Source organism: Oryza glaberrima, chromosome 7 (genome assembly GCF_000147395.1).
Source record: "Oryza glaberrima chromosome 7, OglaRS2, whole genome shotgun sequence".
In the NCBI taxonomy this organism is placed as follows: Eukaryota; Viridiplantae; Streptophyta; class Magnoliopsida; order Poales; family Poaceae; genus Oryza; species Oryza glaberrima.
Window position 1 is genome coordinate 2,371,550 of NC_068332.1, and position 20,097 is coordinate 2,391,646.

General features: G+C 41.3%; 2 protein-coding genes and 1 non-coding gene across 5 annotated transcripts; 2 read left to right on the forward strand and 1 right to left on the reverse strand.

The window, feature by feature from the left end:
* Positions 1-2,886: 2,886 nt before the first annotated feature.
* LOC127778369 (transcription factor PHYTOCHROME INTERACTING FACTOR-LIKE 13-like) lies at positions 2,887-6,713 on the forward strand. Of its 3 annotated transcripts, none has more exons than XM_052304955.1 (8): positions 2,887-3,090; positions 3,184-3,293; positions 3,416-4,043; positions 4,146-4,211; positions 4,333-4,398; positions 4,506-4,799; positions 4,882-5,005; positions 5,797-6,713. In XM_052304955.1, exons 2-7 carry the CDS (start codon positions 3,223-3,225, stop codon positions 4,987-4,989), a joined length of 1,233 nt encoding a protein of 410 aa, XP_052160915.1. In that variant the 5' UTR covers positions 2,887-3,090; positions 3,184-3,222; the 3' UTR covers positions 4,990-5,005; positions 5,797-6,713. The 3 variants fall into 3 exon arrangements, with proteins under 3 accessions (XP_052160915.1, XP_052160914.1, XP_052160916.1); XM_052304954.1 differs by having other exon boundaries at positions 2,889-3,090; positions 4,882-4,989; positions 5,797-6,712; XM_052304956.1 differs by having other exon boundaries at positions 2,889-3,085; positions 4,882-4,989; positions 5,797-6,712.
* A 639-nt stretch (positions 6,714-7,352) lies between these two features.
* TRNAM-CAU (transfer RNA methionine (anticodon CAU)) lies at positions 7,353-7,442 on the forward strand. The gene is given in 2 exon segments: positions 7,353-7,390; positions 7,407-7,442. It is a non-coding gene; the product is annotated as a tRNA-Met (tRNA).
* Positions 7,443-17,508: 10,066 nt separating this feature from the next.
* On the reverse strand, positions 17,509-19,587 carry LOC127780937 (cadmium-induced protein AS8). The gene is made up of 3 exons (XM_052307931.1): positions 19,256-19,587; positions 18,877-19,150; positions 17,509-17,992 (listed from the first exon to the last, which is right to left on the reverse strand). Exons 1-3 carry the CDS (start codon positions 19,436-19,438, stop codon positions 17,730-17,732), a joined length of 720 nt encoding a protein of 239 aa, XP_052163891.1. The 5' UTR covers positions 19,439-19,587; the 3' UTR covers positions 17,509-17,729.
* Between the last annotated feature and the right edge of the window lie 510 nt (positions 19,588-20,097).

The window sequence follows — 20,097 nt, forward strand, 5'->3', positions numbered from 1 at the left end:
TCCCTGTCAAAATTTTACATCCTGTCACATTGAATATTTGAACAACATATATAGAGTATTAAATATAAAAAAGTAACTAATTATACAGATTGCGTGTAAATTGCGAGACAAATCTTTCCTAATTGCTCCATGATTTGATAATGTGGTGCTACAGTAAATATTTGCTAATGATGGATTAATTAGACCTAATAAATTCGTCTCGCAGTTTACATGTGGAATCTATAATTTGTTTTGTTATTAGTCTATGTTTAATACTTTAAATATGTTGACACGCTACAACTTTACACCCATAGTCCATAGATTTAAACACTTCCTAAGGCAACTGACAACGTTAATAGTATTAGCTTTGTTTACTCTTATTGCGTCTCGGTGGCATTCGGTCCCAACGTGCCAGCAAGGATTTATGCTGTCACGTTCATCATGGTCGTAGCCGTATGAAGCTCCTCGGCACCCAAGACGGGCCAGCCTCTGGTCAAAGCCGCGTTAGGGACGTCATACTCCCGTGACGTGATGCCCCCCTCCCCTACCAACCTCTTCCCTCCGAGCTCTAGCGGCCAGGGTACAAGCACGGCGACGAACCTACCATTGTAGCTCGTCGCCACTATGGGTCGGCTCAAGAAGAATCGTCATCGTCATTGAAGAGCCTACCGCCTTGGGCAAGCTCAAGTTGACCAGATCCGCGTCGGAGAAGACCGTCCTCACCTTGATCCGGTCCACCAAGAGCTCACCACCCCTATCTGACCTTGATTCATGCAGCCGGGAAGCTCACCAACAATGCCGCCTCGATCTACTCAAGAGGATGTTGGCGTGCGGGAGGAAAGGATGACACCAGCGTGTGGGGGAAGAGGTCGGTTGTGGAAGAGAACAGCACCGACGTGTGGAAGGAAGGGAGGAATGAGCTTCATTGATTGTGGCCCGTGGAAGAAGAAGGGTGGTGGCCGGTTGATGAATCTCCTATGACGTAAAGTCAGAGGGACATTGTCACTGACATGTGGGCTCACATGTCAGTGACAATGTCCCTCTGACTTTACGTCATAGGAGCGCGCTCTATGGCCGGTGGCGCGAGAGAAGAAGGGGTACAACTACTACGTACTGGTACGAATTCTTAAAGGTCTCAACTCTCAACGTTAGACTTTCTTTTTTCTTTTTACGTGTAATTCTCAAATGAGTACAACTACTGCTGGTACTATAATTCTGTTCCACGACGTACTCCCTCACTCTATCCATTAATATAAGCATATGTTTGGTAATTCCCAGCACACGTTACTGTGTCACCATACCGTTTGAAAACCGTTGGCCGCTGATAAAATTTGGTCAAGTTCTGTTATAACTGTAAAGTTCAGTTTGGGTTTTTTTTTTTAACTTGACCGGAAAACTAGGCGATTTATGTTCTCAAGCAAGCTCGGAAAGTCCGGTTTTCATAAAAACAAACCGATGTTCATCGGTTTTGTAAACTTTGTTCCGAACATTAAAGTCGTTTTTAATCTCAACATTAATCTTCACTAAAACACCAACATTGATTATATTGCGGACTAAAAAGAGTATCACAGAAAAATTGTCACATTCAATCTAACCTGCATAGAGAAGTAGGAGTAATTCTTCCGTCCCAAAATATAAGCATTTTATAAAATTTTTTAATGGTATCTAACAAGCTAGAGAGATAAAACTAAATAGGGACATTTATTCTTTTACCTGAGAAATGGGGATGTTCGTTTATTGGTTGAGAAAAGTAGGTACTATGTACTAAGAACTATAAGTTTTGAACGTAGCGAGGAGTATATTTTGGGACAGAGTACATGTTTATTTACTGATATATTTAAGGGAGTACCCATAAAACTCCCACCTTCAAACTAACATGCATAAACAAGTAAAGAGTAGTTCCGTCCAAAAAATACAGGGACTAGTGAAGTTTTTTTTTTACAAGAAGTACGAGAGTGGTAAAATTAAAAGGGGATATTTATTCTTTTACCTGATAAATGACCTATGTTTAATATTGGTTGAGAGAATAATAAGAAAGCAGGTAGAGAAATTGAGGTAAGAAAATATACGGAGAAGTTCTATATTTACACCATATTAGTAGCGGTGTTATGGTATACTCACCTACCCGATAAGAGGGAGACCACCATCTATCTTATGGACCATCACTGTTAACCTAAATTCTACTGCAGTGAGAATCTATTTGCTTTATGTGTATTTTTTAGTGTTTATCCTACTATCATCATTAATCAGAGGGTGACAATTTAGTTTTCATCAGTTTACCTAATTATTATAATTAGAATCCGCTATGATGTATAGGTATTTTGTTAGTTGTATGATAAATTTTGAATGCAACCAGGAGTACTCCCTCCATCCCATTTTAAATATAGCTGTAAGTTTCTACATTCAATATTTAATCGTTCATCTTATTTAAAACTTTTTTATGGTTAGTATTTTTATTATAAATAATATTTTATACATTACTTATATTTTTATTTTTTTTCGAAAGAAAATCAAATAAAACGAATGGTCAAACGTTGAATACGGAAACCCATGTTGACAGCAGCGGATCCATCTCCCGGGCTGGTCGGGCAGCCGCGCGGGCTCCGCTATTACCGTCACCTCTATTGATAGCTATTGATACCCATAAAAATTAATCGATCACCGAAAAATACTATTAGTCGTCTGGGCTTAATGATGATGCTGGCTCCACCACTGTACGTTGAATACGAAACCCACTACTACTCTTGAAATGAGACAGAGGGAGGTTATTTTTTTTTTTGGGAACAGTACTCCTTTCCAAGCTGCCGACTGCCGTTGCCGATTCTGAGGGCTGGGCCGGCTATGGCTGACTGACTGACAATGTTACGTGACGTCCCAAAGCAGGCAGGCCAAAAAAAAAAAAAATCCGACGGTTCGTCAACCCGTCCTCTCCTCCTCCATACAAAAATGCTACGGACACGTCTCCCTCATTCTTTCTCCGCTTTAATTTCCCCGACGAAATCGAGCCCAACTACAACTATCCATCCATTTCTTCCACTAGACATCTCACCTTGCTTCCTCGCCACTCTCACTTCCTCTCCACGAGCAAGAGGAGCAAGAAAACGAGGTCAGGTCAGCTCAGCTCAGCTCACTGCCATGATCACTGTACTCCAGTTCTTTGCTTCTTCCTCTTCTCTCTTTTGATTAGCTTTTCTGAATTTTCAGTGAAGTGTGACCTGCCGGCTGTCGAAGAATTGCGGCGCCATGGATGCGGGTGCAACTGCAAGGTCGTCGTCGTCGTCGGCGATGATGATGAACCAGAAGAAGCCCTTGCTGTAATCAAGATTTTTCGTTTTCTTTTCTTTTCTTTTCTTTTTGATCTTGTGTTCTGTGTTGCTATGGTTCTTGATCGATGTAAAGATTGGAGGATTTTGTTCTGTTTGCTTGCGTGGCGTAGCTCGGATGGCGAGCTGGTGGAGCTCCTGTGGCAGGACGGGGGCGTCGTCGCGCACGCGCAGACGCGCCACCGATCGCCCGGCCTCCTCGCCCGGAGCGGCGTCACCGGCGAGGAGGAGACGGCATCCGCGTGGTTCGCGGATGGCGGCGGCGGCGACGACGCGCTGGGCGTGGGCATGGGCAGGGACATCTACTCGCAGCTCTGGCACAGCTTCGCCAATGTCGACGGGCACGCGGCGGGCGCGCTCGCGCTCGCGACGCCGACGCCGCGGGCGGCGGCGAGGAGCGACGACGTGTCGAGCCGTCTCGACGAGGCCGGGCTGAGCATCTGCGGCAGCAACGCGGTCGCGGCACCGGCGCTGCCCGCAGACGACGACGACGACGCCGCGCCGCGCGAGGAAGAGGAGGAGGAGGTGGAGGAGGGGACGGGCGCCGCGCGCGCCGCCGGCGCGTCGTCGTCGGGCGGGTCGGGGAGCGGGAGCGGGAGCGGGAGCTACCCGCTGTTCAAGCGGGGGAGGGAGGAGCTGGTTGACAGCCTTAGCGAGGTCGCCGACGAGAACCGGCCGTCGAAGCGGCCGGCGGCGAAGCGCCGGACTCGCGCCGCCGAGGTCCACAACCTGTCAGAGCGTGTAAGACCTCAAGAACACCAACCAACCATTGATGGATACATGGTGTTGCATCATTTGCAACAAGGTGAATGTTCTTGATTTTTTTTGCTGTTCTTGCTGCAGAGAAGAAGGGATCGCATCAACGAAAAGTTGAGAGCATTGCAAGAACTGGTGCCTCATTGCAACAAGGTCAAACAATTTTTGCGAAAAATTGTGGGAATTTTTGTTATCCCGTATAATAGTATAGTGTTCTTGGCTTATTGCCATGGTTGAATTTTGTGGCAATTTGATGATTCTAGCTGTTTCTCAGACTGACAAAGCATCCATACTAGATGAAGCAATTGAGTACTTGAAGTCCCTGCAAATGCAAGTTCAGGTTTGAAATCAAACTTTCCCCATTTCTCCACAGTAGCAATAGAATTTCAATCCTTCTGTATCAATCAATCTTGTTACTTGATTGTGAGACTGTTGCTTCATGTTCAGATCATGTGGATGACTACCGGGATTGCGCCGATGATGTTCCCGGGTGCCCACCAGCTCATGCCACCGATGGGCATGGGCTTGAACACGGCATGCATGCCTGGGGCTCAAGGCCTGAATCAGCTGCAAAGAACAACGCATTACATGAACAATTCTCTGCCAAACCAGATGCCTCAGATCCCTTCTCCAGTTATGAGTGCACCCAATGTTCCAAACGATATGCAGAGTGATAATCGCATCCGCGGGCCAAGAAATCCTTTTCTTCATTGCAATGATACACTGACAGCAACAGCTCAGGTTAATTATTATGTGAAATTTCATCATTACCGATAATTCAGATTTCAATTCTTGTTTATCTTATAATATCAGTTCTTTTCAGGTGCCAGGTTTGTTTCCCTATGGATCTCAAATTGCAGAACAAAATGAGATTCAGGAGTTACTCTCTGGCGCTGTCATTCCATCCTCATCTGATGGGACCATAAAATAAGTAAGATGTTTTGATGGTCAGTACACAGTTCTTGATATTTCCAAACTTAAATGCAGCATGGACATGTACATGAAACCTCCCTATAGATGCACTTGCACAACAATATTAGGTATATAAATCAGAGAATACATGGTATATCATTTTTTTGCGCTTAACCGCACTAATTTGTGTACTGAAACTAGTTGATTGTCGTCATTTGATCTAATTCCATCTTCTGATAGATCAGTTTTGGACACTTCAGTTCTGCTTTGGGCATTGTCTAGTCCTATCCTATCAATAGATGAACTCTGGCTGTGGTTGTGCATCCATTTCGTTCTTTCGCTGTTGCATTCAATAGACTATTTTGTCACATTAGAAAAAACAGTGGGCTAGTTCACAAACAATTGGGTTGAGCATCGCTTTCATGATATGGACATGATAAGCAGTGTATAGGGACTTGCATGAGGGATCAGCAACTAGCGAAAAACGCTACTAGTAGCACTGCATGTTGAGCAAGTTGTTGCCTCCTTGATGCTATCCTTAATATCTCGACAACCAATGCTTTCTTAACACGATTGCTGAAAGATAGGTTCATTAGCTGATAAAGGTTATGATGATCTATAAAGAAACAAGTTTAGATTGACCATCTAAAACATAACTGAAGATGTCAGGGAAAATCAGACATGTGCAATGCCATCTAGCATTATAAGAATACTTTCTTTCAGCATATAAAATTCACAGTCATTCCCAAGCAATATAATACTAGTGATGAAACAATGTTTTCCTCACTTTTTTTTTCTCATCATCATTGACTTGTTTGTTGTGCAGTGACCAACATGCAAGCAACTAGGGGAGATGAACAAAGGAAGGCAGAACAACTGGTCCTAGAAGAATGATTTGATTCCAAGATGCAGTTTGTGTGCTGTGAGTCGTGCAAGGCTGAAGCTTTGGGACACCACTCGGCAGTCGACATGTGTACACCGCGATCGCTCCTGATGCTATTCTTATCTGAAGAGTATAGTGATCAACATCACCTTTCTGTTTCTGGAAGGGTTTTTGTCTATGGGAGATGAACTGGAGGATCCCTTTGCATAGATAATCAAGACAACAGGAAGATGCTTCATATGATGCTACATGTATGGAAATGGCATGCACCGGCAATATATGAAGAATATAGTGGCTGTGTGGACTCAGCTTGAACCGGCATCGCAAAAGCTGCACAAGAACACAACAGTGACAGTTTCACTCTTCTTTTAGCTGATGTTACTGTTATATGATGCCTGAGGGACATGCATCTGGTGAGTTCTTACAAGAACAAATCAAGGAACCAAATGACAGTTTTGGTTGCTATGTTGATTTTTCAACTGGATAAGCATAACCATCGGTTCTTCAAGATTGCACATGGTCTGAAGCAGAAAAAGAACTTAGGTAGACTGAACCATGTGCAATTCAGATATATGGCACATCAAGATCATTAGAAATGCGCAGATATCGGCAGAAATTTTGCTCCTGAACAAAACAGCTACCACATCTGTAGCTCCTCTTGCCTTGGTACTCATTGCCTCATCAATGTAACTTTCACCTTTCTCATGATCTTGACTGTACTACTTGCAACTAGTCGAATTCCCTGCACAATTGTGCAGTAGACAGTATAGCAAATATGAAATTGCATTTCTTGTACATCTATAATCACATTATTCGATCAATCTCCATCATTATAATTTGGACTTAATTTGCACATTTCGCAACATATACATAATTTGCAAGAGAGGTTTTTGCAATGTCTGGTAGTGAAAATGCCAAAATGGGGGACTATGTTCTTCCTGTGTTAATGATAGTTAGCTGGTACACCGTTGCTTTGTCGTTAGTTAATCATGACAGGGATGTGCTTCATTAATCACTACTTAATAAAGTAATTAGTGAGTCCATTTCAGTCGCTATCAATCAAGATCTGAGCTTTTGGTCCGCATTTATACGTTGAGATTTGGTTCTCGCCCTAAAGTTGGATGTAGAGTATCTTGTTGGGAGAAAATGGCACATCGAGATTGACATAAACATATCATCCTTTTTTGTCAAAAGATGATGTTTATACGACAAGCCTTCAGTATGGAAGCATTGCAATGCTCAACAGTAGTACAAACTAACAAACACAATAACAGCCAACGCATTACGTGGATCTCTTCCTATCACTATTCTTCCCTCAATTTGTTAATCTCTCTGCACCCAAAATAGTGTATTATCACTCTGATCAGCCAACAATTTAGGCAGATTAATTTTCTCTTCAAAAAAAATTTAGGCAGATTAACAGACTGTTCCATGAACAGCAGTTTGCAGGGATAATTTTCATGGTCTTTTAAATATTTTTTTCTACTGCAAACACAAATGGGGTGGTGGCGCAGTTGGCTAGCGCGTAGGTCTCATAGCTAATATTGTGAGTGATCCTGAGGTCGAGAGTTCGAGCCTCTCTCACCCCAATCTTTTTTTTCTTTTTTCACTGCAAACATGAAACCTTAGCTAAACCCACATGAGTTCAATGGAAATTAAATATGAATTATATTTTTTTTTTGTAATGATGCTTTTATATTTGTTCAGAGCAAACATGAAACCTGAACCCACATGTGTTCAATGAAAATTAAATACTCCCTTTGCTTTTAATAAATGATATTGTTGACTTTTAGAAATATGATGAATGGAATGACAAAAACCGAGTGATTGCGTGTATCAGCTGTTCTTCCTGTTCATATGATCATATCGCCGGCGCCAGGGGCAATGGTTCAACTTCTGCATTCCTGTTCAATATCATCAGGGAGGCAAGGGCACAGCACAGTGCTGCCCCTTTTATTTATTTATTTATTTATTTATTATTATTATTATTTTTTTTGCTCTCTGCGCTGTGCAGCCTACTTCTTCCAGCAATTTCTGCACAGATTTCTGTTTGGAGAAGGTGGAGTTCCCTTTTCAGCTTCACTGTTTAGTGATCTGTAATCTTTTCAGTCGGGTAAATAAAGGCATTGATCATTCGATAGGAACAGAAAATGGAGTGTTTGCTTGGTAATGTAGATGTGGACCTAAATTAATTGGTTTTAAGCCATGCCATTATGCAGATGTAATGTAGATGTGCAGCCTACATCTTCGCAGCAATTTATGCACAGATTCCTGTTTAGATGTAATGTAATGTAGATGTGGAGATCCTTTTTCAGCTTCACTATTGAGGGATCTGTAATCTTTTTAGTCAGGTTAAACAACACTCAATCAATAGAAACATGAAATGGAGTCTTTGCTTGATAATGTAGATGTGGACATAAATTAAGTTATTTTAAGCCATGGCATTCTTGTATCACGAAAACAGCATAGTAAGTTCTTTTGTCTGTTAACATCAGTTATCTTTTTGGTAGTACTGACATATACTGCCAGCATCAGCATTACTTTTGTCTGTTAACATCAGTAAACAGTTATTATTTGATTGATAATATATGGTGCTAACTGTATATACAACTAGTAAGTTCTTCCTTGACACATGAAAGGACATCCAATTAGCATTTTCTTCCGTGTCAAAAAAAAAAGCATTTTCTTCAGATACCGATCAAGTTATTCAGGAAAGGTTATCAGCAAATCAACTTGTCATTCTGTTGTCAGGACTGAGCATCACAAGATGCACTGTTGGAGATCATGGAAAACCTTGTCGAAGTTCTGATGCTGTCACAAGTGTTCAAATGATATGCCATCGGTATATACTTCCGTTTGTTGAAGCCACCATAGAAGCTTGGTTGCATGTGAATTAGCAGGAGGAGTTGTTGGATCATCCTGGGAGCCTTTTGGGTGAAGAATTCTTGGGCCAGCATGAGATGGTACAGGGTTAACAAGTAAGAGCTACACCATTTAGTAATTGTGTAACTGGAACTGGACTGAGTTGTTGACATGCTGTGATGACACACAACTGGGAGAAAGGGGAACGAAGAAATGAGCGCTGTTCTTGACCTGCATATGGACAGAGAGAAATTCAGGCACCTGGCAGCCTCTCTCCCAGCAGCAGCTAGATGTTCAGATTAATTGGTTGACATGTTCATACACATTAATGAGGGATGTGGAAGGACTACAATAATCTTCTACTGTTCCAAAAGGTTGTCTTGCCTTTTTCTTGTAGTGCTACTATGCAGTTGGACCTTCTTGTTGTTTTTCCATTGTTTGCTGGTTGCAAGCGATTCTCATATGTGCTGCTTCTTGCAACATTTCTGTGATTATATAATGTAAAGTTGTGTTGTTTGCAACTTCATATATATCTCAGCAGACACTGCACCTAGGTTTTCAGGACTCAGGATCATTCCAATTGTGACTTAGTTTCAGACTTACTAGTATGGTTTCTTACATGGAATTTGTAACCTGAATACGGAACATCTTCATTCTTCAGGTTATAGAATATTCAGATGTTAACATGGAGATCTTCCAGTCCATACAGAAGCATCTTCAGGTTAACATGAAGTTTGTGATGAAATCTGTCAAACTAGGAGGGCCTTTGGCTCTTGTTATCAGAAATTCAGAATGGACAGTGACAAACAGCATCTTGAATTTGCTGAAAAGCTTCTGTCAGGTAAGCTTTCTCCCTTTCTGAACAGATTGACTAATAACACGCAACAGATTGGCTGGTTAATAATTTGAAGTTTTAAACTCAAGTTCATGGATTCAGTCTCATCTGAAAATGATACCATGCTGATGTTGTTGGATTAATTTGAAGACTTCAGCAGTAATTTCTTCGAAAAAGTAAAAAAAAATTATAGCATGCATTATGCATCTTTTTAGGCCAAGGCCAAAGGAATTTGACACCCAGCTTTATATAGAATGCAAAATGGAATGCAGTGTGAACTCCAGCTTACAATCACTCACCATGTCACCAGCTCTGTACTCCTTTCTGTTTAATAACTATGAAGTCTGCTGTCAAAAAAAAAAAAAAAACTATGAAGTCTGAAACTCTGAACACAATAACTGTTACAGAAACAGGCTAAATGAACAAGTCGAAAACCGCAATTAAATTGAGACCAAATTAAGTCTCACCTTCGACATACACTAATCCTACCACCCTCAGTAAGTTTCTTAATATTCTAAATTAAGGAGCTTGCATTATTCAACCTCCATTCATGCATCAAAGAAAATACTATATATGCACATTTTGCTTCTTCTTCCTCCTGAATTTCTTTCAGGTCCAAGTACAGATACTGTGTTTCTACAGATCGAGGCAAGCATTGAAATTACAGACAAATATACAAACCGTCCGAATATCAAGATTCAAATCACAATGTGTCACATCAGTCTTTGTAAAATATTTGTAAGAAAGTTTTTGTAAGTGCATCCTTTTTCCTTTAAAATGGACAATATTGTAGAGTGTATGCCAAATAATTGGGCGGCTAGTACAGAGGAAGAGATACATCTATTTTTTTCAGAAAGACCCCTCAATAAGTTCAAATTGTACAACCACACCCCCATCTCCTCTCTCTCCGGCGACATGGCGGCGCCTCCGGCCGGCCGGGTTCTCCGGCAGCCACCATCTTCATCGGCGGGATGGAACTTCCGACGTTCGGCATGCTCGGACGCGTCCCTGTGTTTTCTTCTGCGCAGGCGGCGGCCTATCGATCTCTGTCTGCCATGGACGGATTGAGGCGGCGGCCGGCGGCGGTGTGCAGCTCTCGCCGGAGTGCGGCGCGGCGCCGGCCGTCAACCTGACTCAACGGCGGCATGCATGCATGCAGGCAAGATATTCGAACTGATTGGCACATTACTTTGCTCTAACTGCAGCAAGTTCAGAACTGAGCAAAGGTTTCAGTATTGAAAATTATTTTCAGGAATACGCAAGGAGCGTATTTTTTCCATTAAGAGAAATAAAAGTTATTTACAAGGCAGTATTGAAAATTATACTACTATAATTAATCTATCATATTAGTTCACATGTATGATCTTGATTTCATCACAAGATAAACAATGTAGGAGTACGTATATATACATCAGAAACGCAGCGAGTAAATGCAAATGCATGCAATGCACACAGTAATATATAATTAATCTACAAAGGCTAGCTATCTGACTTCAGAGAAATTCCAAAAATTAGACTAGCTCGGGCATGCAATGATGTAAATGCTGTATATATATATGCACTGTCATGTTCATATCCACTGATTGTTTTTTTTTACTCAAAATTCGTGCATGCACTAGCTAGATCCATGTGAATGATTACTTAACAAGAAAAGAAAACAAGCATTCTAAGGATATATAAAACATGCAATGCAACAAGAAAGAAGAGAGAGATGTAGAGAGAGAGAAAGAGAGAAGGGAAGAGGGCCATGCTTGGCACCTCGCACGCCGTACGCAGCGGCCAACAACGAGATCGAGTTCATTGGGTTGGCAGCCATGCGAGCGGCATACAGGGAGCCAGGCATATCCCCTACCTTTTCATCACCTTCACAATCACCCAAAGTACCAAACACACACACACATATATCTCCCCTCCAATGCCGCCATATTGCCACACCAAACTAACTACATCTAAATTAACACCATGAACACTACCTATATCTATATGTCTCTCTTAAAACTATGTCACTCTTTCTTTTCTCCCTTTCAAAGTGGATATGCATGGCTAGCTAGAAGAGAAGATGGATGGATGGATGGATGGATGGATATGGATATGGATACATGGAGGATAGAGCATGGTGTGTTTGTTGTGCTAATGCTGTGAAATGGTGCATGTTTGCATGATGAGAAGGGAGGCCTATCCCTACTTATATAGTGCAGCCACTAGCCCACACCTCCTCTCCTCTTCATAGAATCATACTAGTCAGTGTGGCTACACATCCCTATAACTAAATATATACTCCAAGCAATAAACCATGAGTAATTAATTAACCTAATTATGTAAGCCCACATCCAATGTACACTTGTGTCAATGCACTAATTAATCTGCATGCATGCATGCATGATGAGCTTTCAAGTTTCACCTAAACCCTAGCTAAGCTATAGGGCGTCTCCATGCACATGCATGGTGGTGTGTAAGTAGCACAGACAAACACATGCACACACACATCATTGCAAGATGGAATAAAGTGGAGAGGGGCACTATGCAACCACAGGAAGAGCCACAGCTGGCACTGTACATGTCAAAAGAGTCTCTTCTCTCTTGCTTCTCTTATGTATTGTATACTCCACTTTGTATATATATATATATATATATATATATATATATATATATATATATATATATATATATATATATATATATATATATATATATATACACACACACACACACATGTACATACATTATACACAGTATGTGTCCTACACAGCATACATCCCATCAAATTGACATGCAAGTTAAACCTAACATTGGCCATTGGAACATATTTGAGGGATCCTTTTGAACGGGGTACTAAAAACACAAGAACATGAAAAATTGCAGGAATCAGATACCATGTTCTACACGATCCTATAGGGTTACACACGAAGATTTAATTGGTGCGTTACGTTTGGATGGTTCACAGAAATAAATATTGGAATTTTTTTCGAAAAAGAAAATATTGGAATTTTAAAGTGAACTGTTTGCTAGAGAAAAACTAGAGGGAGAAAGGAAGAGAGTGCATTGGACTTCTCAAATGAAAATAAAACATGAGGTATGAGCTCTCATTATATTTTCCTATAGAAAGGGGGCATACGAAGGCAACCAATAAGAATTTTGGCATATCCCTATTCTTTGATCCAACGTACGGTCCTCATAGGAAAAATTTTTCTAAGGATTCAATCCTCCACAAATCCTTTGAAAATCCTTCAATGCAAAGGAGCCCTGAACTTTTTGTGTACATGTTTGCATAGTTGCATTGCATCATGCATGGTACTCTCTCTCTCTCTCTCTCTCTCTCTCTGTGTATGCCTGTTTTGCAAAGAGCTGGCTTTCTGGACTGGGCTTTGTCTTTGGGTGTTTGGAAGCAAGTAGGATTCCCCTGTGCAGGACAGATGTGGACCAGACCTGTGTGAGTCAAGAATCAAGATAGCTAGCCATTGTTTTGATTTGTTTCAACCTCTTCCTCCATGGCCATGCATGTGCTACTGCTAGCTAGCTAGCTTCTTGCACATATGCTCTCCTCTTCTTTTTCACAATCAATTATTACTGCTGCTACCCTATTTACTCTTTATTCGTTGCTTGACATGGCAGAGGGTCAAGCTCTAGCTTGAGAAGAATCTTGTCGCTTTATGTCTTGGACTTGGAACATTTCAACCCATGCATTAACCGGCTCGTGTCGATCTATCGTCACTCGAAATATTCTCAGCCAGTGTAGTAACCGCTGTAGTATTGTCTCGAGCTTCCTGTTCCTGTGGCCGAGAAGAGAATGCATAAAATTAATGATAACAATTTATTTTAGCAATTCTGGAATGCACATTCATCAAAGTTAGTTTTGCTATGCACAAATAAATTAGTTTTGCTATGAGAAGAACGTCTGCATATTTATTCATCAAAATTAGTAATTTGCTATGCAGAAGTTTGTATGATTTCTTCTGAATTAAATGTCAATTATTCGATGGAACTCATTGCCTTTCCTCACATAGTCATCTTCGTTGACGACTTTCGATGGTGGTTGCAGTGTATCTTAATTTGCCAAGTTGTTCGGATTAGGTCACCAGGGTGGGTGGGTGTATTAAGGATAGGGATGGGAAGAGGAAGGATCCATGGTTTAGACGGAGGCTGGGGAGGGGTGAAGGTAGGTTGACGTATGTGGTAGGACAAGGGAAGATTGGTTAGGAGGGAGGTAGATTTTCAAGGCAGTGAAAATAAGTGGAGGGGTAGGGGTGATCTGAAGGGCAATGGAGATTGGTAGAAAGGGGTAGAGTGGTAGACTTGAAGGCGGTGACAAGAAATGAAGGGTGAGGGGCAATGGATATTGGTAGGATGGGGTAGATTTGAAGGCGGCGACAAGATATGAAGGAGAAGGGGTGAGGAATTGGTCAGAAGGGGGGGTAGATTTGAAGGCGGAGACAAGGTTAGATTTGGTTAGAAGGGGTAGATTTAAAAGCGACTGTGAGAAATGTGGTTCATGGTAGGCCAAGGGAAGATCTGTTTTTTTTGGTGGGTGGGGGGGGTTGAAGGTAGCGAAGTGAAGCTGGAAGGGAGGAGGGAGTTAATATTAACACGAATCTTGGGGTGATGGTAACTTTTCAAATATCGCTATTTGACATTATTTAGAGGCAATCAATCGATAAACAAACAATATGATCCCTTCATTTAACTATTGAAAAAATGTCTATTGTTTTGATCATTTAACATTGTTTACTTTAAAACACTAGTTAGCTAAATGCCTTCACGTTGCAGCAGAGACTTAAACTTAAAATAAAGAGTAAATTTCATAAAACTACAGATACTTTGCACGATCTATCACAAAACTGCATATTTAAGAATTTGTTTCACAAAACTACAGATTCAGTGTTTTCGTTTATCACAAAACTACAGGTACTTTGCACAATATATCACAAAACTACATATTTAAGAACTTGTTTCACTAAACTACAAATTTAATATTTTCATTTATCACAAACTATAGGTTTAGTGTCTTCATTATCACAAAACTACAGGTTTTAGCATTAAAACATACTAAAACCTGTAGTTTTATGATAATGGAGACAAAATCTATAGTTTTATGATAAATGAAGGCACTAAATGTGTAGTTTTGTGATAAACGAATACACTAAATTTATAGTTTTGTGAAACAAATTCTTAAATATGTAGTTTTGTGATAGATTGTACAAAGTACCTATAGTTTTATAATAAACGCGGAGACACTAAATCTGTAGTTTTGTGATAAATTATGCAAAATACATGTAGTTTTGTGAAATTTACACTAAAATATAAAAAAATATTCATGCTATCTTTATGCACTATTTTTTTTTACCGGACCATACGAGAGATAAGGATATCGAGGGGGTGGCGTGGTTCATAAAGTCGGTTTTTTTTGGAAAGGTCAGTTTTTGTGCCAAATTGTTTTTTGTTTACTGAAGTTAATTTGGCTTTTGAACGGTTGATGTTTTTTTGTGTGGGTAGGGGTGGGTATGGACGGAACTCCATTTTCAATGTTGTAGAGATATGGAACATTTTTTTAATTAGCATACTTGTATTACTTCCTCTAGCTAGAAATATTTGGCGTTTAGGATAACTTTCAAATTAATGTTCAGTATAAAACAAGAAAAACGACATGCATGTATTGATGTGCCTTCAAAAGTAGTACCGATCATAATATCATAAACTCATTAGATTCTAACATACAATTAATTGATAGTCAAAGTGTTGAAGTTTGGCTAAATCTTGTCCTAAACATTAAACATTTTATGACATAAGGAAGCACTTAATTTATGCTTGGTAATCTTCTAATTAATTACCTATATGATGTTGGATATATAGATATATTCATGAGATATGTGGTGCGTGGGCCAGTTTATACATGCATCATTCCAGACTTCCCAGTAGATGTCTTCGCTAGAAGTTGAGAGCTAGAGTACATGCACGAGGCCACACTTTTGTTCGATCGATCAATGCAGTCACGCAGATGCAGTGTAGTGGAGAGATCACGTACTCGAGTAGCATGCATGCGCACACGGTGGTGGTGGTCGCCGGCCGGCCGGCCGGGAGATTCGCCGGCGCTCGTGCAGAAGGCAAGTGGCCGGCAGGCATTGCATCTGATCATATGCATGCATGATCTCGATCGATGCTGCAAGAATCATATCATACATATCGATCGATAGATATGAAATCAGCATGAATATGATGCAATGCAGAATGCAGATGAGAGCGAGTGGTAGCTTAGCTTAGCTGCTTGTGTTTGTCCGGCTCCCGTCGCCGTTTTCCTCCCTGTCGGTTTCTGCATGCATGCCAACTGCAATCGTACACCGATACTGTGTACCAGTTTTTACTCTGCTCTCGCTGCAGCTGCAACCGCATCGTTTCTGAATCATCTTCAGACATCACGGCGACACGCTGCCCAGCCCAGCTACCCCCTCCCTCTCCCTGCCTGTCTGCAACAACACATAATGATCCATCAACCTTGCTAACATATAGAAATATACATTTGGTTAATAATATACTCTCTTAACACCCAGTTTTTCAATCGAGAATGCAGGACTATATATCATCAATATATCATATACCTCCAGATTAATTTGTCATGCAAAGCATTGTTGGTGTATGGGGACCAGCAAAATATATTGGAGAGGAAGTACAGCATATATATGTTGAAAAGCAGGGACCAGATCAATAAATGGCTGGCCAAGTGGCCATGGATGTTTTTTCTCTTGGACATTACTGACCTGAGACCACCCCTGGTCACCATCATGTTGGTCTGCTGGACTACCCTGCAGCTGGCCAGCACGCCCCACATGTCGCACGAAACCATTCAGCAGAGCTCCATTAGTTAACCCTTGCAGATTAATTAACTTGATTCAGAGATTAACAAAGAAAAAATTGCTACAAAAAAGCATCGCCACAGTGAGTCCACAGCTAGCTAGATTGGAAGAGAGCATATGGCAAAGGGCTGATGAGAAGAATATTGACACACACATAGCGTCATGCATGTCAGAATTGTATATTTCAGAATTCAGCATTGCTATTGCTATTGCTATTGTTGGTTAGCTGTTTTTTCCTTTCGGTACAATATGACAATATAAGTAGTTAGGAGAATCAAGCTAGAGTTGAGCACAAAATTCCAACCCCAACAGCATGCATGGGAGCTAGTAAACAAACTTTAGATACAGTCTTCCTTTGCTCATGCCCTACATGACAAGAAAGAAATACAAGGTTTAGGCAACCGTTCTAGCAATGTGTCATTTTCATGTAATCACCTATATTGGATGAATGTAGCATGATGCCTGCATTTTGTGCTGCTTTGTCATTTGATCAATGAGGAGTGACTACCCCAAGTTATGAAATGGCCAAGGTGCTAAGATGTCTTTAGCAACGGGACAAAAGCGTTTCAATGAAAACAAAAAGATCCAAGAATCTCAAAAGTTCGGTAAAGAACAAATACATCTTTGAGTAGAAAAATCAGAACTAACCAGACATTGTTTGTAGGACCACCACATGGCACAGTGCTCCATTAGCCTTCTATGGTAGTTAATTTGGTGAACATATCTGAAACCACATTCACTTTCAGTAACTGATCAAGTAAGTCGAGTAGGTATTCGGGCAGCAAATATCTTTGGTATTCGGGCAGCAAATATCTTTTTCACCTGGATTATACCGACAATATCAGATAGTCAACAGTAGTTACCATTTTTTCTGGCTTCCAAATATCCAAAAAATCAAGTTATTACTGTCCAATGGTGCAGGAATACATGCTTTGACGTTACATGTCCTCATGTACAGCCTTCAGCCTCTTTGCAGTGTGCCTTCCAGAATTTAATACGAGCTTTGGCATCACAGAATCACACTTACACAGTTATCCAATAAAAAACATTAGGGTACATATATACATATGCATAGAGTACAATATTAGTGTAATTTTATTTCATAATGCCAGATTGTAGCAAAATATTTGAATTAATAACATTGTTATATTTACAAAAATAATTAGATACTACATCTATGATTTGCTAGGTTACAGGCTAACCATTTTCCTCAGCTGGAAATTGGAATAATTTCCCCATAATAAGTTGGAAACACTAACTAATACCGAAGATATCTTCATCTTAGAGTAAGCGTGCCATGGGTTTCTAACTTACACAATCCATCCTTAGTTACTTTATGGAGGCCAATGCTGATCTTTGAAGGCTTTTATACACTCCATAGTGGATTGGATGCTGCTTGACACGCCCTTCCCCAACTTGGGCAGGTTAACGCCTCCTGAAATCTGAGGGTTTTCATGAAAGTTTAGGAGCCTTTGTCGAGATTCTTTCCTCACAGCCGCTACCTGGCTCGCATAACTGATGGCATCCCAGACCAAGCCTCTGATGATGGTAAAGGTGTAAAACCTAGCTGATTCGAAAGGGATATTGCTTGCGAAACCTACAAACGGGAGGAAATTCTGTTATCCAAAAGTGGAGAATGTAGTTGGTACCTTGCAATAATAGACATAACTAAGGTTGGCTAACTGGCAGGAGGAGAAATAAAACTATGTAAGTTTAGTAGAGGAGTGTTATTGCTGAACTGCTATGTCTGCATTGCATTTGATGGCACTGCAGTAGCGCGTTTGATGGTAAAATCACTTATGATCTAACATCTGAACAGGACTACATGCATATGGTTAGATTGCTAAATCATGTCGCAGCAATCACATGGGTTGCCAGGTTGCAGGGGATCCCTTATAACAACAGGGAAAGAGCATCATTGAAATAGAGATCCAACACAACGGTGCATGCTATTGGACATACTGATCTTTTTTTCACACAAACGGGTAGTTGCTTTCATTTTCATTTTTATTCCCACATGAACATTAATTGATTTACTATTACTGAACAAGTTAAAACTCCATTAATTTCCGAGATCCACCAACTGCAGTGCAGTGAAACAGCGTATATTCTGCAGGAACACAATGAAGTAATATCACTGGATAAAAAGAACACTAGCCAGTGATATTTATCTCACCTATATACAGTTATAGATAACAAATCACTTCCACTACCAACTCAACTACTACATGGATTCGAGGAGACAAATATCACCCTCTGGTATTTAGTCTCAATTATCAATAACAAATAATTTCCAATACTAACTCAACATATCAATAACAAACCACTTCCAATACTAACTCAATTGCTATGGATTAGAGGAGACAATTAATCAAACATGGCATGGCAAACGACGCAATCGAAAACTGAAACTGCAGAAGAAGAGAAAGGCATCACCATCACCATCACATATGAGCAAAGAGCAAGAGAGTGGCAATATACCGCTGTGGTACTGGTTCCTGATGAGGCCGTGCTGCGGCAAGCCGACGCCGACGCCGGCGAGCGTGACGCCGACGCTGAACCCGACGCCGCAGCCGGCGCCGACGTAGCCGATGACCTCGGGCCCGAACCCAGGCCCCCACCCAACCCCGCACCCGAGCCCCAGCCCGATCCCCCAGAACGTGCCCACCGTCGGGTGCACGGGGTTCCACCTCTCGTACCTCCCCAGCATCCCCTTGATTATCATCCTCGGCTTCACCTGCACCGGCGCCGCCACCTCCACAACCCCCAAACCAAACAACAAAAAAAAAAAGTCAATCTCCGACGAGAATTGCTGGAAATGGCGCGGGAGGGGAGAGAGCATTTCAAGTGGTGGGAATACCTGCGAGTTGCGTGGGGCATTCGGTGTCGTGGACGCGGCGGGATCGGTGGGCGGCGGCGGCGGCGGTGGCGGCGGGTGGTGGATTTGGGGGGAATCGGGCATGTGTGTGGGTTGGTCTCGGGGATTGGATGGGTTGGAGGAGGAGGAGGCCACTTGGCGGGTTGAACAGTGGTGGGCGGCCATGTCGTCGCCGTGGCCACCTTATCCTCCTCTCAATCTCTCTCTCACACACACGCTCGAATCCCCATCCACTCCGGCCGTCGCCGTCGTGCGCTTTTCCGGCTGCGCTTTTTGGAGAGGACGGAGGCCCAGGGGGTCGGAGCTTCGCTGACTTGGCATTTGGGCCCAGTTTACTTTTCTAGCGGAAGAATTTGAGCGCCATTTCACAGCTGCTGCAAATGCTGGTAGAAAGTACGACTAGGATCATGTGAAATTCCAGTGGCTGAATTTTCAGCGGCACTTCTACATTTTTTTAACCAGTTTTTTTCCCTTTTTTTTTTACTATAGTTGGTACGCATTACCTCCGTTTTTTTAATATATGACGTTGTTGACTTTTTCACAAACGTTTAACTATTAATCGTATTCAAAATTTTTGTGCAAATATTACATAATACTTTTTAATAAGACGAATAGTTAAATGCATTTTAAAAGTTAACGATGTTATATATTAAAAAAATAAAAAAACGGAGGGAGTATGAAACAAAAATGTGGATTGTCTTACTATTTGCTAACTTCATCTGCCGCAAGTTCAAAAAAAAAAAAACATCTGCCGCAGTTTAGAAGCATACAGAGAAACAACATGTACGTGGTTGAAGCTGAAACATATACCATTCCCAATCACA

Excerpts from the sequence above, each read along its gene's own strand:
- LOC127778369 (XM_052304955.1), top strand. The coding sequence starts at position 3,223 with ATGGATGCGGGTGCAACTGCAAGGTCGTCGTCGTCGTCGGCGATGATG. Across the intron at positions 4,212-4,332 it reads TGGTGCCTCATTGCAACAAG|ACTGACAAAGCATCCATACT; the intron begins GTCAAACAATTT and ends GCTGTTTCTCAG. Across the intron at positions 4,800-4,881 it reads CACTGACAGCAACAGCTCAG|GTGCCAGGTTTGTTTCCCTA; the intron begins GTTAATTATTAT and ends AGTTCTTTTCAG.
- LOC127780937 (XM_052307931.1), bottom strand. The coding sequence starts at position 19,438 with ATGGCCGCCCACCACTGTTCAACCCGCCAAGTGGCCTCCTCCTCCTCC. Across the intron at positions 19,151-19,255 it reads ATGCCCCACGCAACTCGCAG|GTGGCGGCGCCGGTGCAGGT; the intron begins GTATTCCCACCA and ends GGGGTTGTGGAG. Across the intron at positions 17,993-18,876 it reads CAGGAACCAGTACCACAGCG|GTTTCGCAAGCAATATCCCT; the intron begins GTATATTGCCAC and ends TCCCGTTTGTAG.